Source organism: Pagrus pagrus, assembly GCF_965226575.1.
Source record: "Pagrus pagrus genome assembly, chromosome: 21".
NCBI lineage: Eukaryota > Metazoa > Chordata > Actinopteri > Spariformes > Sparidae > Pagrus > Pagrus pagrus.
In genome coordinates this window covers 25,903,058-25,929,351 of record NC_140208.1, presented here as the reverse complement: position 1 = coordinate 25,929,351, position 26,294 = coordinate 25,903,058, and the positions used below count along the sequence as shown (strand labels likewise).

Genomic DNA, 26,294 nt, shown 5'->3' with positions numbered 1-26,294 from the left:
AGTAGTCATTAAGTGAACAATTGAAATAAGACACACAGTTGGGCTCACCAAATCACGCTATGGTTAAACAAATTACTGCGCTAAAATCACAATTAGACCTTAAATAAAGACAGTCAAATTTGACTTTTTAATAATTGGCACAAGGATGTCTTGTGAAAACACCCTCTTCAGCGTATATCCTGGTAATTCATTGTCGGTGACCACAACCACCTCCAGAGTCTGGCTAACGCAGTTTCAGCAAACTGTCATAAGCTTATTATACTTAACTAACGTTATGCAAATGTATTGCACACTTCATCGAGCCAACGTTAACTTTCCTGTCCAGATCAAGACAGCGGACTTGTTTATAACATCAGACAAATAAAACGTTATTCACTTTCAGTACTTACACTTGTTTGTTGTACTCCCTCTATCTCCAAAGGGGTTGTCCAATTCAATGGGTGGCGCGGTGGCGTAAAACTAGGGTCTTAGAAAAGCGGTCCTGAAAGTGCAGCCTCCCCTACTGCAGCTATACTCTACTCAATTCATCACTGGGGGTGGCTTGACTGGAATTCTAGTCCTAAAATGACAAAGGTGTGGCAGGACAATTAGTTTAGTTCAGACATATTGTTTTTATTAGAACATGTTATGACTGTGTTTATTATACAATGTGAACAGTGACGAACAGGCTAAGACATGCTGTTTTTCCACCAGCACCTTTGGCTGCATCGAGTGAAACCGCGCCTATTTGTTTTTTTCATCAGTTTTACTGCACCGAGTTGAGCCGAGCCAGGATGCGCTCACCCTGCCTTCAAGCGAGCTGCGATGATGTCTGGCGACTATGGCCAACCCATAACAAGCACCCATCTCGCCCTCAAATCGATACTCAACTCATGTCTGTGCAGGAAACCTAAAAGAAAGAGAAAAAGGAGTCATATTTAGTTACTATTGCTGTAAACACAACATTTCCTGTAATGCTGCTTCATAATAAAAGCTTATAAATTACTAAATAACGTGGGGCTTTTATTGTGAAGAAGTTATAGGAAACAAAATGTGTTTTGAACTGAATTAGCGGAGCCATTTTGTTAGTGTTGATTTTTCGATAGTACTGCAGGGATCGAGACAAGCACGTCATTGGTTTAAGACCCTTGTTGTTACTTTCAAAATGCAATATATTACATATTACTAGTTACCTTCATTTTAAAGTAATATATTACGTTACAATATTACTGTCTGCGTACAGTTATAAATTACTTATTACACTACTTTTTAGTTACTTTCAACAAAATGTCCAAATAACCTATATAGAACAATAAAATAGCCAAGATCTTTTGAAATAAATGAATGGCCTTGGACACAGGGACGAGCAGGCAGACAAAGGATCAAAGTCTGATATATTACGAAATAGGAATACATATTTTTAATTGTCGGCTTAGTCTTATGAAACACAATAATCCTATACCTTCTATAATGTAGCTAATAATGACATGACAAGACCAAAATCTCTTTTTCTGTGCCTTTTTATTTGAGTCCCAAGAACAAGGAATGCATGGACATATGTGATTCAAGAATGTGCTCTCGGAGGATTCCTTGCTTCATCATTAGGCCAACGAAATACAGCTCATTTCAGTCACACAGATACTGAACAAAGAACTTATAGACTCGGCTATATTAAACACACGCACAGCCTAATATGGTCATGTTGGTGTGAATGGATTTTAAATAAACAACAATAAACTCTCACTCTCACTTCACTCTCATTACCAACCCGGTAATGCAGATTGTAACGCGTTACGTGTTACGTAAAACAAATATATTACTGTAACGCATTGCCAACACTGTGGCACAAGGACGCCTTGTGAAAACTACAAGCAGGTAGCCCAGTTGTGGTTGAAATGCAAGCACGGTTTACGAAGTACAATAAGTGAGTTCTTTAGCCACTTTAGACTGATGGACTGGTCAGACCAAACGCGAGGGGAATTGCGTGTCTAGATTACATACAAGTCAAAGATAAGATGTGATTAGATGCAAATTCGCTCGGGGTGGCGCAAATGACGTGACGCGAATGAGACATCAGTTGATACAGCAGGATCTTCCAGCTCTGCATGCCTGGTTGTTTCCTTGTGTTGATAGAAGCTGGAGCTGCTCCTTGGTCATACAGTACCCGCACACTGTTTGATATTGTGTACAGTTAGATCCACGTAAAATAATTTGTAATGATCTCAAAAATGTATAGTGAAGTATCCAAGCTTCGAATCTTGCCTCATCTCATAACAGTTCAATTTGGTGAACTGGTTGACATTTTCCAGTAGAATGTGCAAAATTCAGTCGGTCTAAGTAATACTGCTCTATTATGATCTTCACGTGTGGTGTTTGTGTATATGTTTACATTATAGCCTACTTAGATCAGTTTTAGCAACACCACAGTAACAAGACAAAAATGTGTCCATCAGGAAACTCCTGCAGCTGGATATACTTGGTAAAAATGACATAAAGAAGATCAACTTCGGCTGCTTAGATAACTTGCGGATGCTTCTGCAGAGGTGCCTCTTGCGCATGCTGTTGCGGAGCTACATGACACTACAAACAAAAGTCATATTTACATTTAGTATTACTCACCAAAATGCATTGTCTGTATCCTTGAGGTTGAAGGCCTTATTAATCATTTGCAAAGGCGCTTTTTTAAAAGTAATGTTAAGTTTCCAGCAGTCTTCTTCTTTCCTGTCGTTTTTGGCATGGCTGCATATTTTGGCTACCACCACCTGTAGATAGTGAAATAGTGTGAAATCATTGGCAGGATATCCACTCAAATTCAGCTCTGCAACATTACAAAAGGTCTAAAACCCCACAGGGAACCTATTAAAAAGGAATTTTAATGCCAGACTTTTACTTAAAATTGAGGTTTTTAATGTTTTGTTGGTACTTTTACTTAAACTGGCAATAAACTTTTTTTATTTTTGACTTATTGTTTTGAAGTAAAGGTCAATTGAGCAATGTAATGGCTATAAAATATTGACACAACTGCCATTTAGATTGGTCACCTATAAACATCACTTTCAACTGGGTTGCCACTGGGTACAAAATCTCCCAGAATAATGAAGCTGATGGGTGATCCTGTCAGGCTGGCAACCTGGCATTATTTTTATCTGCTTTCACAACTCCCTTATAGACTAAATATATAAATAAACTCACATATATTTCCTGCATTGTTGGTAGTTGTGTGAATGCAGGTATGGCATTGGGGTTAAGTCTTGGGATCAGGTTATTAACTATTCCATACAGCTTGTTGCCCAACTATGTAGGAAGGCAAATGTGTTTATAGACATATAGTCTGTCCTGAAAGGCGTTCACTGTGTTGCACACATTTCTTCACATAAAGAGAAAAATAAAAAGAGAGCGATCGAAAAATGTTGAAACCTTACTTTATCACCTCCACATAACTGACCAATCTTTGTGTGAAGTTAATGTGAATGTTGAATTGTCAGGTTAAAAAAGTTGTCAGCCACAGTGCCCCATCAGGATGGGATCAGGTGAGGGGGTTTCTGAAGCTGTTCCACCATCCAACAAGTGCTTCTGGTGGAGTATGAGTCCAACAACTACCCTGTTTATTTTATTTTCATTCTAAGATAATGAAAACACAATTAGAAGTTCTAGGTAATTATACACTGATGAAAACATAATTATGAATTATAATATTATATTAATTATATTCTATTTTATGCCAATAGATCCAGCTAAATCCCCATAAATTCAACATACTGAATTTTTTAAATGTAACAGAGACAAAAAAGAAAAAGGGAGTAAGCAGAGCCATAGCTGGAACCTTGATGATGTTGGTGGTGGTGAGGAGGAGAGCTGAGTCAGCAAAGACATGTCAGGTTAGGTGTTAAAATTCATCCAGCAGACACAAAGCCAGATTAGCATATCATTTGGAGCTTTGATGTAACTTCCAGCTTTGGTTTGGTCTACAGCCAGAGATTTCTCCTGAGAAAAATATCTGGCTCTTTTGCTGCTAAATGCTCCACAATGTTCACCACCTAGTCTCAAACTGTGTTTGTCTGCTGTTTGGTGCTGAAAAGGAAACAAACGTACAGTAGCTTTTCAGAGCAGTAGAATCTGTAGGCCAAACAACCAAAACAATGAGTTTAAAGAGGCTAAACTGTTCTGAGAACCTGAGAAGGACTGCAAAGACAGCCGATAAGTCACTGTAGGTTTGTCACTACAGTGATCCCTGCCCCATTAATAATTTGATCCATTAGCGACTTGGTTCATCCAAATTCCAAAAAAGCATATTTTTGTACTTACTTACTTTGTACATACTTTTCCAAGTTTTGAGATATCTATTTGCACAAAATGAATATTTCACGGACTGCTTACAGTATTTGGAGCTCAGTAGCTATATTTAACTTTCATGTTGAGAAACCAAATTTATTGAAAAATGTCAGTTCACAAAATTGAGTTAAAGCTGCTGTAAGCGTTATTATTGTTTTAGCTAACTTCCTGTCCAATTTGCAGTTAGCTATCCCCTCCCACCTCTCTATGTCACCACATGAAAGCAGAGCTATAATCACCCGACATAGCAGCAAACAGGAGGATCCTGCTATATGTGCATTCACAAACAGACAGAACTGTCTTTTTATGGAGCTCTCTGTCCTGATTGGATAAAGTGGCCCGGGATAGCAGAACATTTATTTTCCTAGACCAAACGACCCACATGAATGCCGGTTGGGTCAACAACTCGCATGTGACCTTAATGACTCTGTAAGGGTTCACACCCACACATGGTTTAAACCATGTAACTCCCCTCCAATTAGTTAGAACTGAAGAAGCCTTTTGGATAAGAGGTGAAACATCTTCAAGAAATTGAAAGTCCAGTTGCCCATGATAGAGCACTTAGTACAACCAATATGTTTGCAACCATTGATTGTGAGAAGTTCAAAATAAATAGCTGCTCTGGAGCTTTCTATTAATAACTGATTGATATGGTTTTTCTGGGCCAATAAAATACTGATTGCTAGTATGCTAATCAAGAACACAGATAACTGATATTTTGAGCCGATACAAATTTGTAGTAAAAAAAATAAATAAGATAAATTCCATCACTCTTTATTCTAAATTTTGACACAAGTACAATTTTGAGGTACTTTAGTTAAATATGTCCATTTTCTGCTACTTCATGCATCCACTCCACTACATTTATTTGGAGACTCAGATTTGTCAGTGTTGATAGGCTTTTACGTGTTAGGTGTAACTGATCATATTGTGTTATGGGTGGGACCTTGAGTGAGACCAGTGACTACAGAGTAAGGATGGTGCATCATAGCCAAAGTATTCCATTTTTTAATTAATTTTTTTTATCTGCAATCGGACAGAAGAAACATGATTCCGATAAACACAAAATTGCTGAATGTTGGCCCTGATAATCGGCCAGGCCAACAATCGGTCTATCCCTACTTTACATTATATAATGTGGTCTTCATCAGCACATATACGTAGTTTCATCGAAATGTCAGTAGATGTCAAGATTTCTATTCTTTCCTGAATGCTTGCAAACGTACAATATGTAATTTCTGCCGCTAGGGGTTTTCTATCAAAACAAAACATGTTTGATGAGCGTTGTGTGGAGGGCGGAGCAAGAGCAGCTGCTCAGAGACAGCTAGAGAGTCTGGATTAGAGTCAGACCTTCTGGAGAATAAACACCTGGAGTCACTTTAGATTCTGCTCTGATCCCAAAACCATTTACCTGACTGGAGGAGAGTTTAGAGATTACTTAAAAATCTTTGGGATAATGGATTTATCTTTACTCCTGTTTTTAACTTGCCTGCAGCAGCGAACCACTGATGAGCCGCTGATGTGACTAAGGAACAAATGTTCACAGATGATGTCAATTTTTAAAGTTTTATTCACCTTGAATGTAGTTTTGTTTGCCGACTTCACTATCCTGGAAGCAGCGGCAGCAACGCAATGAAACACATCATTACCTTACGTAAACTTGTGGATTTCTCTGAGTTTAAACATTGTTGGAAACACACAACATAACCCATTTGGGAAACTGTGAGTACACAACTTAACGACATATATAACAAAAAGTCTAGTAGTTTTTATACATTTTAATGCAGAATTAAAACACATTATATCTTTAAGCCAACATGGCAGAAAGACATTAAAGTTCTTAAAAAAACAACAACAGTCTAGTCTATAATTTCATGACAATGTCCATCTGCTAATGAGGATTATGTGATGTGATCAACAGACCAGAACATTAATTTTTTTGCTTAGCCAATTCTAAATATTAGCCATTCTAAATATGCATATATGGTTGAAGAGATTATCCCAGTCAATGTTATTGTCAACAATTTTCTCCATTCAAATAGATATAATGGCTATGTTGACATAATGCTCAACAAAAACATAAAAATGTCACAGGCATACAGACATTTAACTGACCTCTCAATCTTATTACGCACTGAAGGCTATTAATATACTTTGTGTGAAACATTGGCAGTGCAAACTGCTGAATGTTACAATGTTGGAAGATGAGGTAACATTGTATGAGCTTCACATCCTCCATTACTGTTAACATGTGCTTGTGTGTGTGTGTGTGTGTGTGTGAGAGAGAGAGAGAGAGAGAGAGAGAGAGAGAGAGAGAGAGGAGACTGTCTATAGTGTGCCAGTCTATATGAGAGAGAAATAGAGAGAAAAAGACAAAGAGAGCCTAATTTACAGTAGGATATCTAGAGGCGAACAAGAAACAATTATTTTCGGGACCAGCAAAAGGCATATCAACCTACATGTAAAGCATTCAAGAGGAAATGGCGTATATCCGCCATTGCTGCTCATTGCTTCTTCTTCCACCTAGTAGCCTACACACACACACACACACACGGGCAACGAATGACGTAAGCTTCATGCTGCGAAAAACAGTCAGGTTCTTAAGGACGTCTCGTAAAATAGAATATATATCCACTTAAGTGAAAGTTGTTTAAAATGTGTTTTTTACGAAAAATGTCCTTCATGGCACTACTTTGGTATTTGACGAGCAATACATATTCATCCGCTTCTACATGAGTGTCAAGAGCACAGCAGTACCCGGATGGACTGTCATGGCCGCCGTCGCTGTGGTTCCATAGAGAGGAGAGGAGGAAGGGAAATGTTTCTGCTGTGTGTGTTTTCTACCTAAACATCCTTTTTTGTGATGTCGGACGTTGACGTGACGCCGCCAGAACTTCCATCGAGTTCATAGTAAGAAATAACTGATTTTCTGTAACTTTGAATATCTTCGCGTGGGTGGGGGCTTTATTTTGGTGTAAAATAACTGGTTATTAAACTCAACAGACACTAACATTGTCGCGAAGTGGCTCATATATTTTCCACGTATCCAGATATACATTGCCACAGTGCAATAAAATATCACAGCGTGTAGTCTGGAGTCCTTTGTTGCTGTCTGTCTACAGCCTTTAATTCTCCCACTAATGCAGCGTTCCCTCGCGTTTCCTAAACTTAAGCGACTATGGAGCAAGTCACTCGAAAAAGTAAAAATAAATTAAATTAAGATGGAGTAGTAATTTTAAGGCTGAGATTCACATTTTTGCAACATGTTGTACTTGTCCCGGTGTTGTGGTACTGAGCCTGAGTGTAATTGCAGTGTGTATGAAACGATGCAACTTTTCCTCTCATCTCCAAGCTTAATTTGTATCCCATTTAGATGGTGTGGGCCTGGGCCAGCCTACCTGTCTACATTGCAGGTGTTCACTAACGTCCTACTCAGCTTTATTACACTATTAGTTTGTTTCATGCAGTTTTATTTGTAATAATAAAAGCCAAGTAGGCTCTCTTGTATAGTTGAATTTGATTCGAGTAGTGTAATTTTCTCCGTGTTTTCAAGTGTGTTTTGGATATTAATGATTGAAATCAGCCTTAATGTTTGTCAAAATAATGTTAGCAGAAATTAAGCTTTTTGTTAGACTGAAGCCGCTAGTGCTCCTGAGAAGTCATAAAATCATGGCAGCCATTTTTCCCCCAACATGGCTTCCTGATCCACAGTGTTGACAGCTGACAGAGAGGTATGGAGTTGTAGGTTGCTACAGGTCTGCCCTTGATCTTACATACTTGAAAATGTAATGTTGGAGTGAGGTATTGTAATACCTGCTATTAACCCTTTGTTGTTATAGAGCAGACCCTGTTGTATTTTGCATTGAATTATGCCTATTTCCCTGCATGGTTGTCAGGTAGGCTACCTATGGAACACAGGTAATGTCAGGGAAATCACCTCCATGTGTTGATTGGTGTTGATTGTTGACGATCTCAATACATCCTCGCTTACTGTGACATTCTCTGTTCAATGGAATTCATGCTCTTTTATTTAGTAACAGACACTCTGTGGGGTTCAAAACTCTGAAAACAATACTATATACTACTTAATTGACTATTTCACAAATATATATATATATATATATATATATATATATATATCCATTTAATTATATTTGCTGAATAATAAATTAAGTAATTTGTTCCCTAAAATGCCAGATAGTAATAATGTTCTAATTTCCTCAAGTCAAGGTGATATCTTCATACTACTTGTTTTGTCTGAGTGACTGTCAAAACACACACAGATATTAAAGTGGATTGCAATGGTTTTCCACAAGTGTTTTTCCAGGTGGGGAGTACTACGGTATATGTGGAAACAGTTGTATAAAACATTTGTTGCTCCAGAAGGAACTTTGTAAAGTCCAAAAAATGTACTTGAGTAATGTCACTAAGCTGCTACTAGCATAACACACCTGAATCTGACTGAACTTTTGGTGATTGGTTGCATTGTGGGTAATGTATGCACCAAGTTTTTGCAAGGAAGTAGAAATAATGGAATAGAAAATATATCATCTTTGGTTCTTCTGCATAAATTATGACTGTTTTTCTTTTTTAATTGCATAGTGTGAGTCCGACAGTGTTAGTGAACTGAAGTTCCCATAATTGAGTTGTCATATTCGATAAAGTACAGCAGCCAACCCTCACACTTAAGAAGCTTCAGCATGGGAATGCTTTGTAGAAAAAAAGGAATTAAATTAGAAATTAATTAGCAAATTTGTTGCTGATTGATTGTATAATAGACTAATTATTTCAGTTCCACATTTTCCACTACATTAATTCTGTCATTTAAAGAATCATAACGCTAAAGGCACTGGTTTCGGTTTTCATATTTAGCAGTATAGCCTCTCTCACTTGTAAAAGTGATCACCTATAGTGGGGTTTCCTGTATATGCTCTGAAGTTACTAATTTGTAAAGCAAATGGCAAGGCTTTAAATCTGAACGATGCAAAGGAGCCTGAACTGATCTGGCTATAGGTGAAAAGCCAATCAATAATTTAACATTATTAGATTTTAGTTAACTTGTGTATGTATCTTTGTGTACACAATACAAGCACACGCAGAATGAAGGCAGAAAAAAATACTTCACTTTTTAAGTGACAAGGACGACAAAGGTGGTTTCCTTAATGGTTTAATTAATCACGTAGGCATGAGAAAATTTTTTAGATATTAAATTTTCACTGCTATGAAAAAGATAAAAGAAGTTGATTTCTCACACTGCAGATGCTGTATTCAGCAGATGTGTTATTTCTAATTGGAATTGACATACTTTTAATCCAGGGTTAGCAACATTTTTTGGAGATTATTCCCCTTTTATATGTTTAAGATTATTATAGTCTCTATTGCCGTTCCACCAGCAGATTGTGCTCAGGTGGTTCTGTTTTAACCTTCTATTGTAGAAGTTATGTTTATTTATTTATTTTTTATGAGATGGATGCATTTCTTTACCCATAAAACAAAGCCAATTAAAGAATTTTAAATCCTGTATTGTTTACATACATGTCTTCTGTGGCTTTTCCACTGGCACTTTTGGCTGCTCCGAGTCACACTGATCCATGCAGTTTTACATTTTCATTACCAGTTTGTGCTGAGCTGAGCTTAGCCATGCCCTCTCTGGAGTGGGACTTAAGTGCACCCGCCCCGCCTCCAAGCGGTCTGCGGTGGCAACTTGTGACTGTGGCCAACCCATGATGACCCCCCTTTGCCCCCTCAAACTCAACTCATGTCTGTGCAGCAGACCTGAAAAAAAGTATCTCTGTAGATAACCCCATTCACACTGCCCTTGAATCATGCACCGATACCTCGCCATCTGTGTGAAAGTTACAGATGCGGAGAGGGCGGGAAGTTTTGCTGCGGCTCTAATTCGCCTCCGTAGGTAGCAGAGGCAAGACAGCGTCTGTGTGAATGGAAAAGCCAGAGGTGCGGATCAGGGGTGTGTCGATCTGATGGTGATAAGTCCGACAACTAAACAGATCCTTCACTCATCAAATAAAAGAGAAATGTCCCACACTTAAACCCAAATAGCAACGTTACAGGACCAAACAACAGTAATGTGGTAACTGGTAGTGTTTTTGGCAACTTATATGAGGGGAAAAAAAGACCGCAGTTATACATGGAGAAGTGTCTGTCATCCTGCCTGTCCTACCGACTCTTTGTCACATTTCTGCCCGAAAAACAGCGTCTGTCCCCAGCAGCAGAGCCAGGCGGCTACTGCAGTTGAATGACTTTCCCCCACAAAACAGCATCCCTCCCCCCGAGTGAGAGAGCCAGACAGGGTCTGCTGTTTACTGATTGTGATTATGTAATTTAGAGCAAAAAACTTAACTTTGTCACTTTCCATGATGCATGGTGGGTCAAGATCTCAATCACAACACATTACAACTGCATCCATATGATTATAGACAGTCGGCTGATACATGTTTAGATCAACAGGTGGACACCAGAGGAAACACGTAAAAAAACACACATGGATGTCAACGTCATTATGTGTACCGACCAGAGAAAAGGCGAGTCTCTGTGTGAAAAGGGCCTGTATCGTCTGCTCTCTGTAATTTTGTAGTTTCTTACTGAATCTCTGGGGTTTGAAGTTACGTTTCCCTCCAGTGTCCCTGTTCGTACTCTCAGATATCTGTTGTATTTTACTGTTATCGTGTCTGCTCTCAGCTGTTTCAGTTACTGCTGGTGAAAACCCAATATTTCCTGACTTTGCTGCCTCATAACAAAAGCTTTTCGGTAACTAAAGGGGACTTTTATTGCAAAGAACTTGTAGAAAATGAAACGTGTTTATCACAGAATTAGTGGAGCTTTGTTAGTGGCTATTCCTCAATAGTTCTAGTGGCGAGGAGGATTTACAGCCATTCCTTTGACCACTTCTACAGGGAAGCACATCATTAGTCAGAGACACACCATCAAGCATGAAGCCCTGTTGTGATAGAGATGCAAATCCCTAATGCACTGGACTGACTTGCAGAGTCAAACCAAGTCCAGTCAAGCCAGCACATGTTTATGGAAAAGCTCCATTCTTCTTGCCTTTGTTGGCACATTGTGACATTTTCTGGTGCATTACAGCCACTTGTAGAAAAATCGTGACACAATTAGCAGGATTTTATATTGCATAGATGTGCACAAGACAAATATAAGAGAGATCTTCCAAAAAAGACAGCTGCATAATGCTACTGAGGTCAAAAACTCTGCAAGGCATTTTATGTCCTGATTGTTAGAGCTGCTTTAATAGCTGGTATCCCACCCTTGCAGTAAAGTTTATGTCAAAGTTTGAGTTTAGAGTCAGAAGGACAGTTTGTTTGCACATGTTTTCTGTAGTAAAATCTGATGACTGCTATTGCTACTGGAGATATATAAATGTGAAATGGGTCACAAAATAGTATTTGATGTCCATCTAGTAAAATGTATGTAAAAAAAAATTGTAACTCAGCAGCACAGCTTGAACTGCAATTCATGTGAGATTATGCTCAGCAGAGCCAGTGTTGTCTGGCTTCCATAAATAGGAAAGTTTATTGTTTTCATGAAATTGAATGATAATATAAGACCACTAATCAGGGTTTCCTCTACATGTAATTTTTTGTGGCGCACCGCCACGGCAAAATAAAAGCCGCCACACCTTCAGAATAATTTAGTTTTATAATTTAAGGGTTTTTTTTTGTTGTTGTTGTTGTTTTTTACCTTGTTTTTATGTTGTTTTATGTTAATGTAAATTATTGTATGAAATGTGAATTGTGGCACAAAACATGGCGTTTTTCATGAAATGTGACGCTACGCTGCAAATACCCTTATTTTGAAAAACCAACACCGGAGTCACCACCACCTGCCTGTCTGGCTGCAGCGCTAGAGACGACAGTCCGACGTGGAGGGAGAGAAAAGGGTGAAAGAAAGGTACCTAAGCTGGCCCGTAGGCAAGGGGGATCGGAGACATCACAAAGCAATCGAGCAGCTGTTTACTAGTTAGCTCCGTTAGCGCCGTCAGCTACGTTAGCTCGGCTACAGTCGAACTAGAGTGGTCCGTTTATAAACCTAATGAGCAGCGTTACAAATAACCTGTGTACGTGTGTCTCTGTTGTTAAAGTTTAGTTAAAGTTTACTTTAGAAACTCATTTTTACAAGTCGTAAACATGACGTACCGCACAATAATAATAATAATAATAATAATAGTAATAATTTTATACACACTTTATAAAAATGAATTACATGGTGAAAAATTGTTGTAATAGGCTGTTTGGAATTTTAAAAATTAATCTAAAAATAATCAAATGTGATGAGTACCAGCTCATCCACTGCCACATTAGAAGAGAAAGTATGCCTATAGTGGCTAAAAATGGCCACATCACAAGAGAGACAATACACTTACATTTAATTCAGTTAATTAATTCATGTTAATGTAAAGTTTGGATGGTAGTACACTTCAGTTTAATTAGTTCATGTTCATTTATGGCAACAGAGGAGAGCAACAGTGACGGATAGTGGAGAACAACAGAGAGACGACTGACGAGAGAAACATGTCATGTAAGAGTGAAGGTATAATGAATAAAAAATATAAATTAAAACGTATCAAGTGTGCTCATGTATTTGAAGGCCACTTTTTGGGAAAACAGATCCCCCCTCCACAAGGCTGGCCACGGGCCTGCTAAGCTAGGTTATATTTGATGCAGTTTTGTTCAAACCCGTGAAAATGACGACCCCCCCCCCCCCAAGGCAGACCTCCCCCACGGTTTAAAAAAATCCTGGAGGAAACCCTGCTAATAGTAACATGTCAGTGATAATTTGGGATTCAATCACCAAATGAGCTGTGGAACAAGGGGATGCACATTGTCCAAAACTACATTTTTCCAAACATTATTTTCCTTATTTAAATCACACACAGTTTATAGTATTTAAACAAAGTTAAATTGTGTTGTGAATTATATGCCTCTGTCTTACAGGCACCGTGGCCACACTACAAGCCGTTTGTCCTCAGACACGACATGCACCGACGTTTGAGTTTTTCCTAAAGAAGCACAGGTAATGATGTATTATAAATTTCACCACGAATTCTTAACCTCAGCAATGAAGCTTGAACTTGACTAAGTGGGTTGTGTTTTGGGTCTTATTTTACTATTTTACTCTTATTTAACACCATTTTCAGCCAATTTTTCTACCCTATTTCTTTTTCAACAACTATCAAAAGATTATTGTTATTTGGGGTCCCAGCAGTGAAGCTGATTCAAACGATTCTCGATTCGAACGATTCTTGATTCAGAAATTGATACAGTGCATAGTGTGTTAAGGCAAATTATGGCATCAAAACAATACAGTTTGTATAAGATAATTTGATTTTTAAACAAACTGATTCCAATGATGTAATCACAAAAAGGCAAACATTAAAAAAAGGTAACATTTATTCATGCTAAACAAATAAAAACGTACCTACTGTACAAGAAATAACTTGCATAAATAAAATTGTCTAAATAAAAGCTCAGGCCAGCTGCCTTTTTCTCCCAGAAGTTACAAAAATAAACTGTACACGAATAACACAAATTGGTGTTTTGTGTGACTTTTCAAAATAGAAAAAAAATAAATAAATAAAAAAAAAAAAATATATATATATATATATATATATATATATATACAGTACAGACCAAAAGTTTGGACACACCTTCTCATTCAATGAGTTTCCTTTCTTTTCATGACTATTGACATTGTAGATTCACACTGAAGGCATCAAAACTATGAATTAACACATGTGGAAATATGTACTTAACAAAAAAGTGTAAAACAACTGAAAATACGCCTTATATTCTAGTTTCTTCAAAGTAGCCACCTTTTGCTCTGATTACTGCTTTGCACACACTCTGCATTCTCTTGATGAGCTTCAAGAGGTAGTCACCTGAAATGGTTTTCACTTCACAGGTGTGCCCTGTCAGGTTTAATAAGTGGGATTTCTTGCCTTATAAATGGGGTTGGGACCATCAGTTGTGTTGTGCAGAAGTCAGGTGGATACACAGCTGATAGTCCTACTGAATAGACTGTTAGAATTTGTATTATGGCAAGAAAAAAGCAGCTAAGTAAAGAAAAACGAGTGGCCATCATTACTTTAAGAAATGAAGGTCAGTCAGTCCGAAAAATTGGGAAAACTTTGAAAGTGTCCCCAAGTGCAGTCGCAAAAACCATCAAGCGCTACAAAGAAACTGGCTCACATGAGGACCGCCCCAGGAAAGGAAGACCAAGAGTCACCTCTGCTGCGGAGGATAAGTTCATCCGAGTCACCAGCCTCAGAAATCGCAGGTTAACAGCAGCTCAGATTAGAGACCAGGTCAATGCCACACAGAGTTCTAGCAGCAGACACATCTCTAGAACAACTGTTAAGAGGAGACTGTGTGAATCAGGCCTTCATGGTAGAATAGCTGCTAGGAAACCACTGCTAAGGACAGGCAACAAGCAGAAGAGACTTGTTTGGGCTAAAGAACACAAGGAATGGACATTAGACCAGTGGAAATCTGTGCTTTGGTCTGATGAGTCCAAATTTGAGATCTTTGGTTCCAACCACCGTGTCTTTGTGCGACGCAGAACAGGTGAACGGATGGACTCTACATGCCTGGTTCCCACCGTGAAGCATGGAGGACGAGGTGTGATGGTGTGGGGGTGCTTTGCTGGTGACACTGTTGGGGGTTTATTCAAAATTGAAGGCATACTGAACCAGCATGGCTACCACAGCATCTTGCAGCGGCATGCTATTCCATCCGGTTTGCGTTTAGTTGGACCATCATTTATTTTTCAACAGGACAATGACCCCAAACACACCTCCAGGCTGTGTAAGGGCTATTTGACCAAGAAGGAGAGTGATGGGGTGCTGCGCCAGATGACCTGGCCTCCACAGTCACCGGACCTGAACCCAATCGAGATGGTTTGGGGTGAGCTGGACCGCAGAGTGAAGGCAAAAGGGCCAACAAGTGCTAAGTATCTCTGGGAACTCCTTCAAGACTGTTGGAAGACCATTTCAGGTGACTACCTCTTGAAGCTCATCAAGAGAATGCCAAGAGTGTGCGAAGCAGTAATCAAAGCAAAAGGTGGCTACTTTGAAGAACCTAGAATATAAGACATATTTTTGTTAAGTATATAATTCCACATGTGTTAATTCATAGTTTTGATGCCTTCAGTGTGAATCTACAATTTTCATAGTCATGAAAATAAAGAAAACTCTTTGAATGAGAAGGTGTGTCCAAACTTTTGGTCTGTACTGTATATATATATATATTTAATCGATTTTTGAAGTTTGTGGATCAATTCAGAATCGTGGATGATTAGAATCGCGATTCTTATGTAAATCGATTTTTTTCTTCCCCAACCCCTAATGTGTAGCTAATATACAGGGTCCGCGCATCCTTAAAAAGTCTGAAAAAGTCTTAAATTCATGTATCTAAAATTAAGGCCTTTAAAAAGTCTTAAATGCGTCCATATTTTGCATATAGGTCTTAAATTACATTTAGCTAGGTCTTAAATATGAACGTTCATTTACTGCTTCCGTCATCGCCTTTTTTGTTTTTTGTTTTTGGGAAATGTGTTGGTGAGATTCACAGTTAACTCTGTGTGTTGTACTTCTTTCTGAAGTATCCAGGAACGTAAGTGGCATTTTGCCAACAGCCCGGTCGGAATTTATCGCCGTACACTTCGCCAGTTCTGGAAAGACTTCGACTGCAGAATCTGCTACACTATGGGAAAGTGTAAATTTAGTGTGTTGGCTTGAACAACCAGAATTCAGTTGTTTAAAAGCCCATAATAATGAATCTGAAGCGCAGAGCATACACTGCGCTCAAATTGGGCACTCAAATTGGGCACATTTGGTGTGAAAGCGCTGGTGTCACACACAAAATCGGATTAACACCAATTAGCTTCTAAAAGTCTCCACAAAGTCACGCTATCACACGCTTTTGTACGCCTTTGTTACCAGTTCCCGGTCCAAGTTGGTCCAGTTCTGCTCGACCAGGGGGCGGTATTCCTAAAGATTCTTAGTGCAAAGAGTTGCTCCTAGTGGCCAAATTCTAAGAAAATTCTTAGAATCACGATGTTTTCTTAGAATTTCCCCTAAAAGTGAAGAGTAGATCCTAGTAAAGATAAAAGCTATTCCTTAAGAATCCTAGCTCTTAAGAGAGCTTCTAAGGTGAGATCTGTTAAGAGCAGGGAAGAGGACTTTTAAGCGGCTTAGGAGTTCCCTAAGCAGAGGACAAAATGGCGGACGGAAGAGACAGGAGAGATATTCTCCAAATACTGGATGACAGTGAATTAATGAAACGCTACAGATTGGATCGTGCAGGAATCATGTTTGTGGTTGATCTCATTAGAGATGCACTTACTTCTCCAACCCAACGCCACAATGCAATACCACCCGAAATGAGAGCCAACCAACACTGCTTCTTATAGGCCAGTCAGCAATCACAGACATCGATGAAACTGAGCCATTTTACCCTCATTAATACCAAATTGAGTTGAAATGTTGAAAGTGCAAAAATTACCAGCATGGCAATTAATATAAGCAAATAAATATAACTATCACTATGTGAATACTGCGCAAGTGGGCCCAAGTTTTCACACATTTTGTAGGATAATTTTAAAGTGTAGCTTACTATTCATTTAACAGATATTTTCTTTTATGTCAAATATTATTTACAATTACACAGTCTTCATAAGATTAGATTCTATGATTAAGTTTATCGATTTGAGGGTCCATCCTTTGCCCATTATCACCAAAAGTATATTTTTTATCAAGCTTTCAGGATCAACCAATCACAGCTTTTGAAATGATGACTCATACCTAGCAACGGGGTCAACCACACCTCCTCACTAAGATAGGAGTTTCTGTCCATTCCTTGCTCAGAGTTCTCTGAGAATGTTCTGGAATCACTCCTAAGCTAAGACTCCTTGCTAGGAATTTTTAGGTTAAGTTAGGAGCTCTCTGAGAGGATTCTCAGAATCTTTAGGAATACGGGCCCTGAACTCTGCGCTGTGTGTGTGTGTGTGTGTGTGTGTGTGTGTGTGTGTGTGTCTGTGTCTGTGTGTGCGCAGTTTTTTAAAAAAGTGTGGGTTATTAGTGTTAACTAAATTAGGTTAAATTCCTAGATAATAACTAAACTAAAACTATTAACCACTTCTTAAATTAATTAAAACTCAACTGAAATAAAAAGCAAACTGAAAAACCAAATTAAAATAAAAACTAATGAAATTAGTAAAACTATAATAACCTTGACACACACTCACTCCATTCTTCATTGTTTGAGTTGCACTGTGAATGGCAATACATTTAGTTATTTTTGAAAGTAATTCTGGGACTTTATTTTTCCTTACTGTTTTGTACTTTGTGTAGGTCTTAAAGGGGAACTACCGTTTTTTACAACCTGGACCTTATTTCTAGCATAAAATACGATCATTTACTCACCCAGATAACTTTGATGTCATTTGAAGTCGTTCAGGCGAAATTAGATCCAGTGGAGCGCCGCGTATATCCATATAATGCGAGTGATCGGGGCACTGAAGCGCAGCCTCTATATAACGCATTATCTGCAGCAAAACTAGTTCATTTCACCAATATTTTGTTATGATACGCTAGTGCTATTCCCCTCCGAGTTGCCTGTTATCAACATCCGGGGTCTGAAAGTTGACCTAGCCGTTTAGCCTAGCCGCAGCCGTTTGTTGTTCTTTGGCCAGCTGTTCCTCTCTCTGCCTCTGCATCCTCCTTTTAACGAGCTCCTCATCTGGCTCAAACGTCCATCATAAACAAAGTCATCGTCCACCACCTCAGAATCGGAAAAATATTCAACCATGTTGCAAAAAACTAGCAGTAGCAAACTACAGGTAAACAAGCCGGCTGTCGCGGGTGTGCGCGGCTTTCAGAGATGACATCATCCAGGTCAGAGGTTAGTAGGTCAACCTACAGACCCCGGATGTTGATAACAGGCAACCCCAGACTCAGAGGGGAATAGCACTAGCGTATCATAACAAAATACTGGTGAAATGAACTAGTTTCGCGGCAGATAATGCGTTATATAGAGGCTGTGCTTCGGTGCCCCAATCACTCGCATTATATGGATATACGCGGCGCTCCACTGGATCTAATTTTGTCCGAACGACTCCAAATGACACCAAAGTTATCTGGGTGAGTAAATGATCGTATTTTATGCTAGAAATAAGGTCCAGGCTGTAAATTTTCCCCTTTAAATTTAGTTCAAAAAGGTCTTAAAATGGTCTTAAAAAGTCTTAAATTTGACTTGTTCAAACCTGCAGAAACCCGAATAAAGTGACATCCCTGTACATACCTACACAGTCCTGAGCAGAGTTCAAATCAAATATAGTGATTAGGCCTGTGTTGGTCCACCTAGGTGTCTGTGTTGGTCCTACTTGATACTCCATCACATACAGTTTTGCAGCATTGTTTACTCTTCGCCAGTTGTCTTTGGCTCTAGTGTGCCATTGCTTAGTACAGTGCAAAATAGGGTTTGGCCAATAGACGATGTCACTGACCACTGAGTCCTCAACCATCGCAACTATGTGATTTAAAATTCCTTCGCTGGCATCGGGAACCAGAGTTTACTTACTACAGAGTGACAGTGGGAAGCGACCTACTTTGCGACCTAGTCCTGCCTTATAGCAACTCTGAGAGTACACACTACCTCAAATACACATGGTAAACACAGCCCAGTCTGTAACATTTCGATTGTGAATACACACCCTTTAGAATGTCTTTATCGTCATTCATTGGGGAATTCACAGAATTGTCAACTATTCTAATATCAAAACTGCAAGTCAACACCATGCATCATTGTAGACTAATCATTCATCTGTGGATGTAGCATGGTGCAGTATTAATCAGTGACAAACAATGACAGCAGCGGCAGCGATGGCAAGAAGCGCTGACTAGAGATGTTCCAAATCCAATTTTGTCCTCCCCAATTCCGATACCTGGGCTTTGGGTATCGCCTGATAACGAGTACAGATCCGATAACATTGTGTTTTAAATTGCAGAAGATCAAGGTAATTTTCATACCCAGGAAGTTGAACTTTATGGCTTCGTGTGCCACTGAGCAGCTTTCACAGGAACGAACAAGGCTTCGCCTCTGACACAGATTTCCCTTATTAGATCCACTGTCAAATTTGAATCAAGAATCTGTAAACTGCATAGCCTATTTCTTGCCTCAAATGTTTTCAGAAACATATTTTAGTCTACTGATTGCACCGGATAGTATGCGTGACTTCTCCATGTCTTTACATAGCAAATAGTGTTTGTTGCTATATTCTGCTAAAATCTAATATTTTTTACTCGTAAATGCATTTAGAATAGTAGGATCCTTTCACCTGTATTAATGATAAACATATTTGATGTCTTATCTTACAGATATCTGCAGGTTTACAACTATGGAAGAAGACCTCACATTACCTCATGATTCTGTCAAAAACTGCAACATTTCAGTAAAAGGGGATGAAAAAGAAAAGGTAAAAGACTTTGTATATAAGCATTTAAGAGAAGTGACAGATGGCTCACTCTTCAATAATGCAGAAGAATCTTCCATTAAGGAACATGGGAGTTCAACCAAGAAAGAGAAACTCTCTTTCAATAAAGCCCATTGTAAAATTCAACAGGGGGCTGTTTTCTCTGGAAAGATTCTGAGTTTTGGATGCTCAGTGTGTAAAGACAATTCCACATATAGCCCCAATGATCTCCTCAAACACTTTCGAGCAGTCCATAAAGGAACCCTTCCTACATACCCTTGTGACCTGTGTGGTTTTGTCACAAATGAGTTTCCTGCTCTTCAACGCCATCGGATTGAGCACAGGAATACTCTAGTTACATGTGAGCTCTGCAACGATGATGTTCAGTACTCCCTGCTTTTGCTTACCAGACACTACATCATGTGTCACAGTCTAAATGGACAGTTTAATTGTGACTGGTGTGAATTTACAACTGTGGATGCAGGTACATTTGTACAGCACATCCATCATCATAATGAGAGTCATTGGAAGTGTTCAAAATGCAAACATATCAGCTTGAACGAAGAGGATCACCAGAAGCATATGAAAGCTCATTTGGGTACATTTCCCTTTACATGTCAGATCTGTGGATATGGTGCAGCAAGACATGAGTACCTTAAAAAACACATGGCAGCTGTTCACAAAGAGGAGGCTGAGAGAAGGAATGTACGGAAGGCCATAGAAGACAGCGGCACTCCAGCAAATTCATCTGCATCTGCAACATTAAAACTTTTGCTAAAAAAGAGTTCTGAAGCACAGGAAGCTCAGAGGATATCAAAATTGAACTGTCTTTCTGGGAGTTTACCAAACCAAAATGGCAGGCTAATCAAACCAGAGATATCCTTTGAGGAGGCCCATCATGTTGTGGATGGGACTGTAGCAAAAAAAGACAAAAATTGGAGCAAAGGCTCTCACAACACAGAGCAGCTGATGCCAGTAATGTTACAGGAGTGTGACAACTCTCCAAGTTCTGATGGTGCAAGTCAGACCAATCCTAATGGACTGACTGTTTTGATGGTTAAGAACAAAATCTCCCTTCCCCCCAACTGTACTACCAAAGTGATGGGATTCAAGATGGTTGATGGCAAAAAACATTTAGTTCTCAAAGTAATACCAACAGCAAAGCAAGACTCGCCTGCTCAGAACCATTACTCTGTTGAAGAGCTGGGCTCCTCAGCTGTTTCACCAAGAAGTGAATCTTGCATACAGATGGATGAAGACGATATTATGGCAGTAAAAGTAAAGACTGAGGAGGAAGAAACCTCTGTCTGTAACCTTGACTCCAGCCCACATAGAGATGATGTTGGGGAAGAAACTAATCCATTAGTTAATAGGACTTCAACTTGTGCAGATACGTTATGTCCCATGGCAAATGAGTTTGATCATGTGGGTGACCAAAGTCACCCAAGTCAAACGACCTGCTCAGAGAGAGGCAAGTTCGATAATAACTCTGTCGCTGCAACATTAAATTCTGATGCAACCAGCCAGAGTGGTCCTAAAATCATTAATACTTCACCAGTGTGTGCTGGTAAGGTGACTGGTTTATCTTCCCCTCCAAAAGTAGCTCAGGAAACATTGCTTTCCATACAAATCTCAAAAAAGACTGTTGAAAATTGTGGGGCTCCAGATGAGTTATCCATGTTTGATAGAGGGGCAGAAAAACTCATTGATGAACACAAACTGAACTGCTCTTCCAACACCCTAGACAATGATGACCAATCTTCTCAGAGTACACTAGAAAAGGACAGCCCTGATAGGGTTAGAACTGAGCTTAAACATGAAAATGGCCACCAAAATTTTCAAATGACAAATCCAGTACCATCATCAGAGTCATGCCCACCCACTTCTGGCTCAAAAATCTGCACGCAAAATTCACCAAATCAAGAAGTATTTACTTTTCACAATTATTCCAAGGAAACATTCAGCACTTCACCTAACACGGCACAAAACTTTGACCACATGTACGAACAGTCAACATACAAAGGAAGTATTGGCGAATCATCACAGTTTAGCTTGACATTAGCAGAGTCTCCAGAACCGTTCACAGAAAGTAACAATGGAGAAGTGTTTACTCAAGAAAAGAATCGAGAGGGCATAACAAAAGTGTCAGATATGTCAGATGATACTGAGGTTAATGAGTGCATAACTGATGATCTTCCCACTGAGGATGAACATCCAGAGTCAGTGCTCAAAGACTTTAATATTATCAAAATTGAGGAAGAGAGTATTCCAGTATCCAAAAAGCAGCCAGAAGCGAAGAGTAGTTCAACTTCATTGGGGAGTTTTGTCGAGGAACATTCAGATGCAATCATTACCCAACAACTTAATAAGGAAAGGGTTGGATCTTCAAGTGCAAACAATGATTCTTTAAAACAGACAAAAACCACTCTGCGAATTCTTCAATTGCCAGAGGGTAAGCAGCCTGTGCTGCTGCGGACCACTGAGAATCGATTTGCCATGCCAGTGCAGGTCAAGGCCACTCCAGGTTTCAAACTGATAACCAACACTTCGAGTCCTCAGATCAATGTTTCTTACATGAAGCCAGGGTTAGAAAGATCAAGCAACCCTAGCAGTGTACCCCTTGCTCCAAAAAGCAGAACAGGTGTCTCAACACCAAAGATGGGAGCTGCTGAAAAAGGGGCAACACTCCTCTCTGCTGTTCAACCCGGTGTTGGCACCAGCTCAAATCACTACCTTATCAACAGCCCAGGTTTTAAGGGTCCTATGCTCCTTTCAAGCACACCAAATAATACACCTACGGACAAAACCGCAAAGACCCAGCCAACTTGTTACTTAGTACAGAGGTCTGTTCCTTTTGTACAGACCCCCAGTACTCCTGGTCTCAGACTGGCAAGTACACAGCTACCACTGAACTCACGGCCAGTTCTGGCCATGCCTGTGAGCTCTGCAGACAAACCCAGCACCCTGCAGACTGGCCGGCAGGCATTCTTGCTACGATACATTTCTCCACCCAAATCAGGCCTACTATTGAACAACCAAGATGCAAAGGCTGGGACTCAGTGTAGCCAAACCAATGAAACTACTGGAAACAAGGTCATATTTAAAATTGTCACTCCTTCCAGTAGCCTTCTTACAAGTGGAGCTCCCACCTCAAGCAGTCAACCTTTGTTTTTGGCAACCAGACCTCAGACCCAGTGTTTTCTGGTGTCATCAAACAAAACTAATGCAAATGCCTCCAATGGAGTAAAGAAATTGATCACCATACAAAATACCACACAGAAAAATGTCAAGGAATCCTGCTTGTCACCGTCTCAGATGAATGTAAAGGTACCACCATGTGAAGCGGAGAAACCTAGGTTAGGATTAGCCCCAAGGCCAATTCGGCCTCCAAGCCAAAGGAAGAGGCGCAGGAAACCATTATTTGACGAGCTTCCGACAACAGTAAATAAAGCTCGAAGACTCACAAATAAAGTACTGACAGAGAAAGAGACTACTGTGTTATGGAAGCCTGTAGCCAAAGAAGTTGAAAGGACATTGAGACTTGCCCCATTCAGTTCTCTACAGCAGGTCAAATGCCCTCGTAGATACCAACCTGTTGTGGTGCTCAATCATCCAGATGCTGACATTCCTGAAGTGGTCAATATCATGAAGGTAGTTAACAGGTACAAAGGTGCTGTTACCAAGGTCTCTCTGTCTGAGAAAACAGTCCAAGCACTCTCTGAGCTTGGTGCTCCAGGGAAGACTTTCTTGACCAAAGGTGCGTCGTCTCATGGCGATGATCCAAGACCTCGGCCAGTTCGGAGTTCTGTCCGAGAGCGATTCCTTCTTAAACTGAAGTTGAGAAAAAAAAGCAAAAAAAAGTACGAAGTAGTGGAAACTACATCTGATTGTAGACAAGAACCTGTATTGTTTGACTGCTGGTTTTGTGGTCGGCTCTTCAGGAACCAAGAAGATTGGATTGGTCACGGCCAAAGGCACCTCATGGAGGCAACTAGAGACTGGAATAAACTGTTCTAAAGTATTCCATCACCTATAAATGGGTTGATTTCTGTCCCTTTGAGGTGGAACAAATGGTTGAAGTTGTATATTTTTTAATGATGTTTCGCTATACATTTGTTCAATTTCTGTTCCTGTAAATACATATTCTAAAGTGAATAATAGTTTATCTTTTCAAAGGTGCATAAATTATGTATTGAAAGTATGATTTATATCATGCACGCACAGGTCACATTGAACTGTGAAAATGGTACACTGAAATTAGGAGTTGTTTTGAGGAGTAGCTTAAAGAAAGGGGACAAAGTCAGCAACAGTTGTATGCAGAGTTGGTTTCAATTACTCAGGTGATTTCATATGAATCTGGTTTGTCATTTTTTGTTAATACATTTCAAAACAGCATAGGCCTAGTTTAAGGGACTTTTGTATATTTTATTATCCTGCACATGAGGACAGGAAACTATTTATATAGCTAAACTAAAAACTTGTAAACAAATTTGAATTGTTTTGTGCTTCCGTGATGAAAATATGTTCTGGTCCAAATTATTCCTTTTTGTATGATGTTTTAATTGAACGGGATATCATTTTACACTATTATATTGTCCGGATTAGTTTACAGTTTCCTTGTGAGGATTTTGTCAACCTGTAGCATGCATTTGTCATAACTAGAGCGGAAATTTTTCACGTCAATCTCTATAGTCTGCCAAGACGGTTTTATAAAAATAATTTTGCAGAAATCCTGTATCAGTTAAACAAGGATGCTGTCATGACTGTTTGTCATTACTTGAGAAATAAAGATCACCCCATTTTACACCCTATGCAGTTTTAATCCAACATTTTATTTTGTTGTTGCTTGTGTTCATGTTGTGAATCATCGTTTGATTCAAAATTTACTGATATATCCTAAAGGTCCCATTAATTTGCATTCAAATTGTAATAATTGTTGGGTTACAATGTTTGGTCATCAAAAAAAATTATGCAGGATGTCAAGAAAGAATTATCTATGAAAATCACAGTTTTGTCACAAGGCTCAACAAGAAGATTTAGTAGTCACTTTCAAACCTTTTTTAATGCTAGAGTGGGGAAATAGCTACATTCTTTTAAATGCTGATAATTGGAATTGTGAAGGTTATGACTAATTATACCCTGTAATTTATAAACAACAATTATTTGCACAAATCAACTTCTTGATTAATACAAAATAATTAATAATTGTCAGATTATAATTAAAAATCCTGTCGCTACACTCCAACACTCTGACACTTTAGTTTATTATTATTATTACATAGTTCAGAGAAAAGCAGCAAATAATCACAATTCAGAAGCTGGAATGAGAAACAGTTTGCCATTTTTGCTTGAAAGATTCTAATGATTCAATTATCTTTTGACTATCAACTAATTGTTCAACTAATCCTTTCAGCTCTAGGTTAAACTTATTACTGTAACTTCTCAAATAGAAGCTAGTATTAAAATAAAATAATGGCCAAGTTGCAAAAAAAAATGTCCAATTTTCTTTTTTAAGCTACCATCAGGGAAACACTTATGCAGATGTTTCATATTAAATGATTATCCCTTTTAAGCCACTGGTAGGCTATTAATATGAAACATTTTTGCAAGAAGTGGAACTTTTTATTGACAGCAGTTTAACAGCAAAGTGGGAGCAATTGATAAAAATGAATGAATGAAAAGAGTATAATGTTCGGGATGATCATCGGTGTGATGAGTGTCACATGAAAGTGCTGTAGAAATGCACATGGTGGTTGACTGGTCCAAATCTAGTCAGCTTATCCAACAAGGCAGGCAATAATGTCAAGCCCTGTGTTACTATATCATGCCAACACATTCTCACTCCCAATTCATCAAATACAGTGGCTTGGTCAATGGCCTTAAGCTTCAAGCTGCCACTTTATCTACCCCTCTTGCATCAGTTTTGCATGTGAAGGGCTCTGCGTCAGGTAAGACTTTCAAAAATAAAGCTTGCTGACAAACAGTTGTAATATTATGACTTTTGGATTGTTATTAACACTGTCAAACAGTTGAAGTTTGGTGAGATTAAGGCACAGAAAAATAATCGGTTAGGTTTAGAAAAAGATAATGCTTTAAAATAAATACGTTCAGTCTTGTAACTTACTTGACCTTACTTATGTAAGTACGACATTTCAGTGTATGACCCATTCAACCACCCCCTGACTCTGACTTTTTATTGTACCTCATTATAGTACTGCGCTAGAAGTGATGCTAGAGAAGTACCTACAGCATCAAACTTAGAAGCCTTGGGCTACTGACTAGGTTAGTGTGTTTGACGTGTTCAGAGAGAAAAATGGGCTGACAACGCTCTACAAAACAACTACATTTAGCCACTTGGACCACTTCCACAGCACTTGGAAATGGAAACAATGTTTTTGCCACTTAAACCTGTGTTACTGCTGCTAGTACGGATTAAAATAAGGACAAGGTAGTTGTTATGATGGCAAGGGGGTTGGCTG

General features: G+C 39.1%; 1 protein-coding gene across 1 annotated transcript; it reads left to right on the top strand.

The window, feature by feature from the left end:
- The first annotated feature begins 6,885 nt into the window (after positions 1-6,885).
- Positions 6,886-24,626, top strand: LOC311250909 (zinc finger protein 518A). Its single transcript, XM_084343055.1, has 3 exons — positions 6,886-7,221; positions 13,281-13,359; positions 19,721-24,626. Exon 3 carries the CDS (start codon positions 19,741-19,743, stop codon positions 23,830-23,832), a length of 4,092 nt encoding a protein of 1,363 aa, XP_084199181.1. The 5' UTR covers positions 6,886-7,221; positions 13,281-13,359; positions 19,721-19,740; the 3' UTR covers positions 23,833-24,626.
- Positions 24,627-26,294: the final 1,668 nt, after the last annotated feature.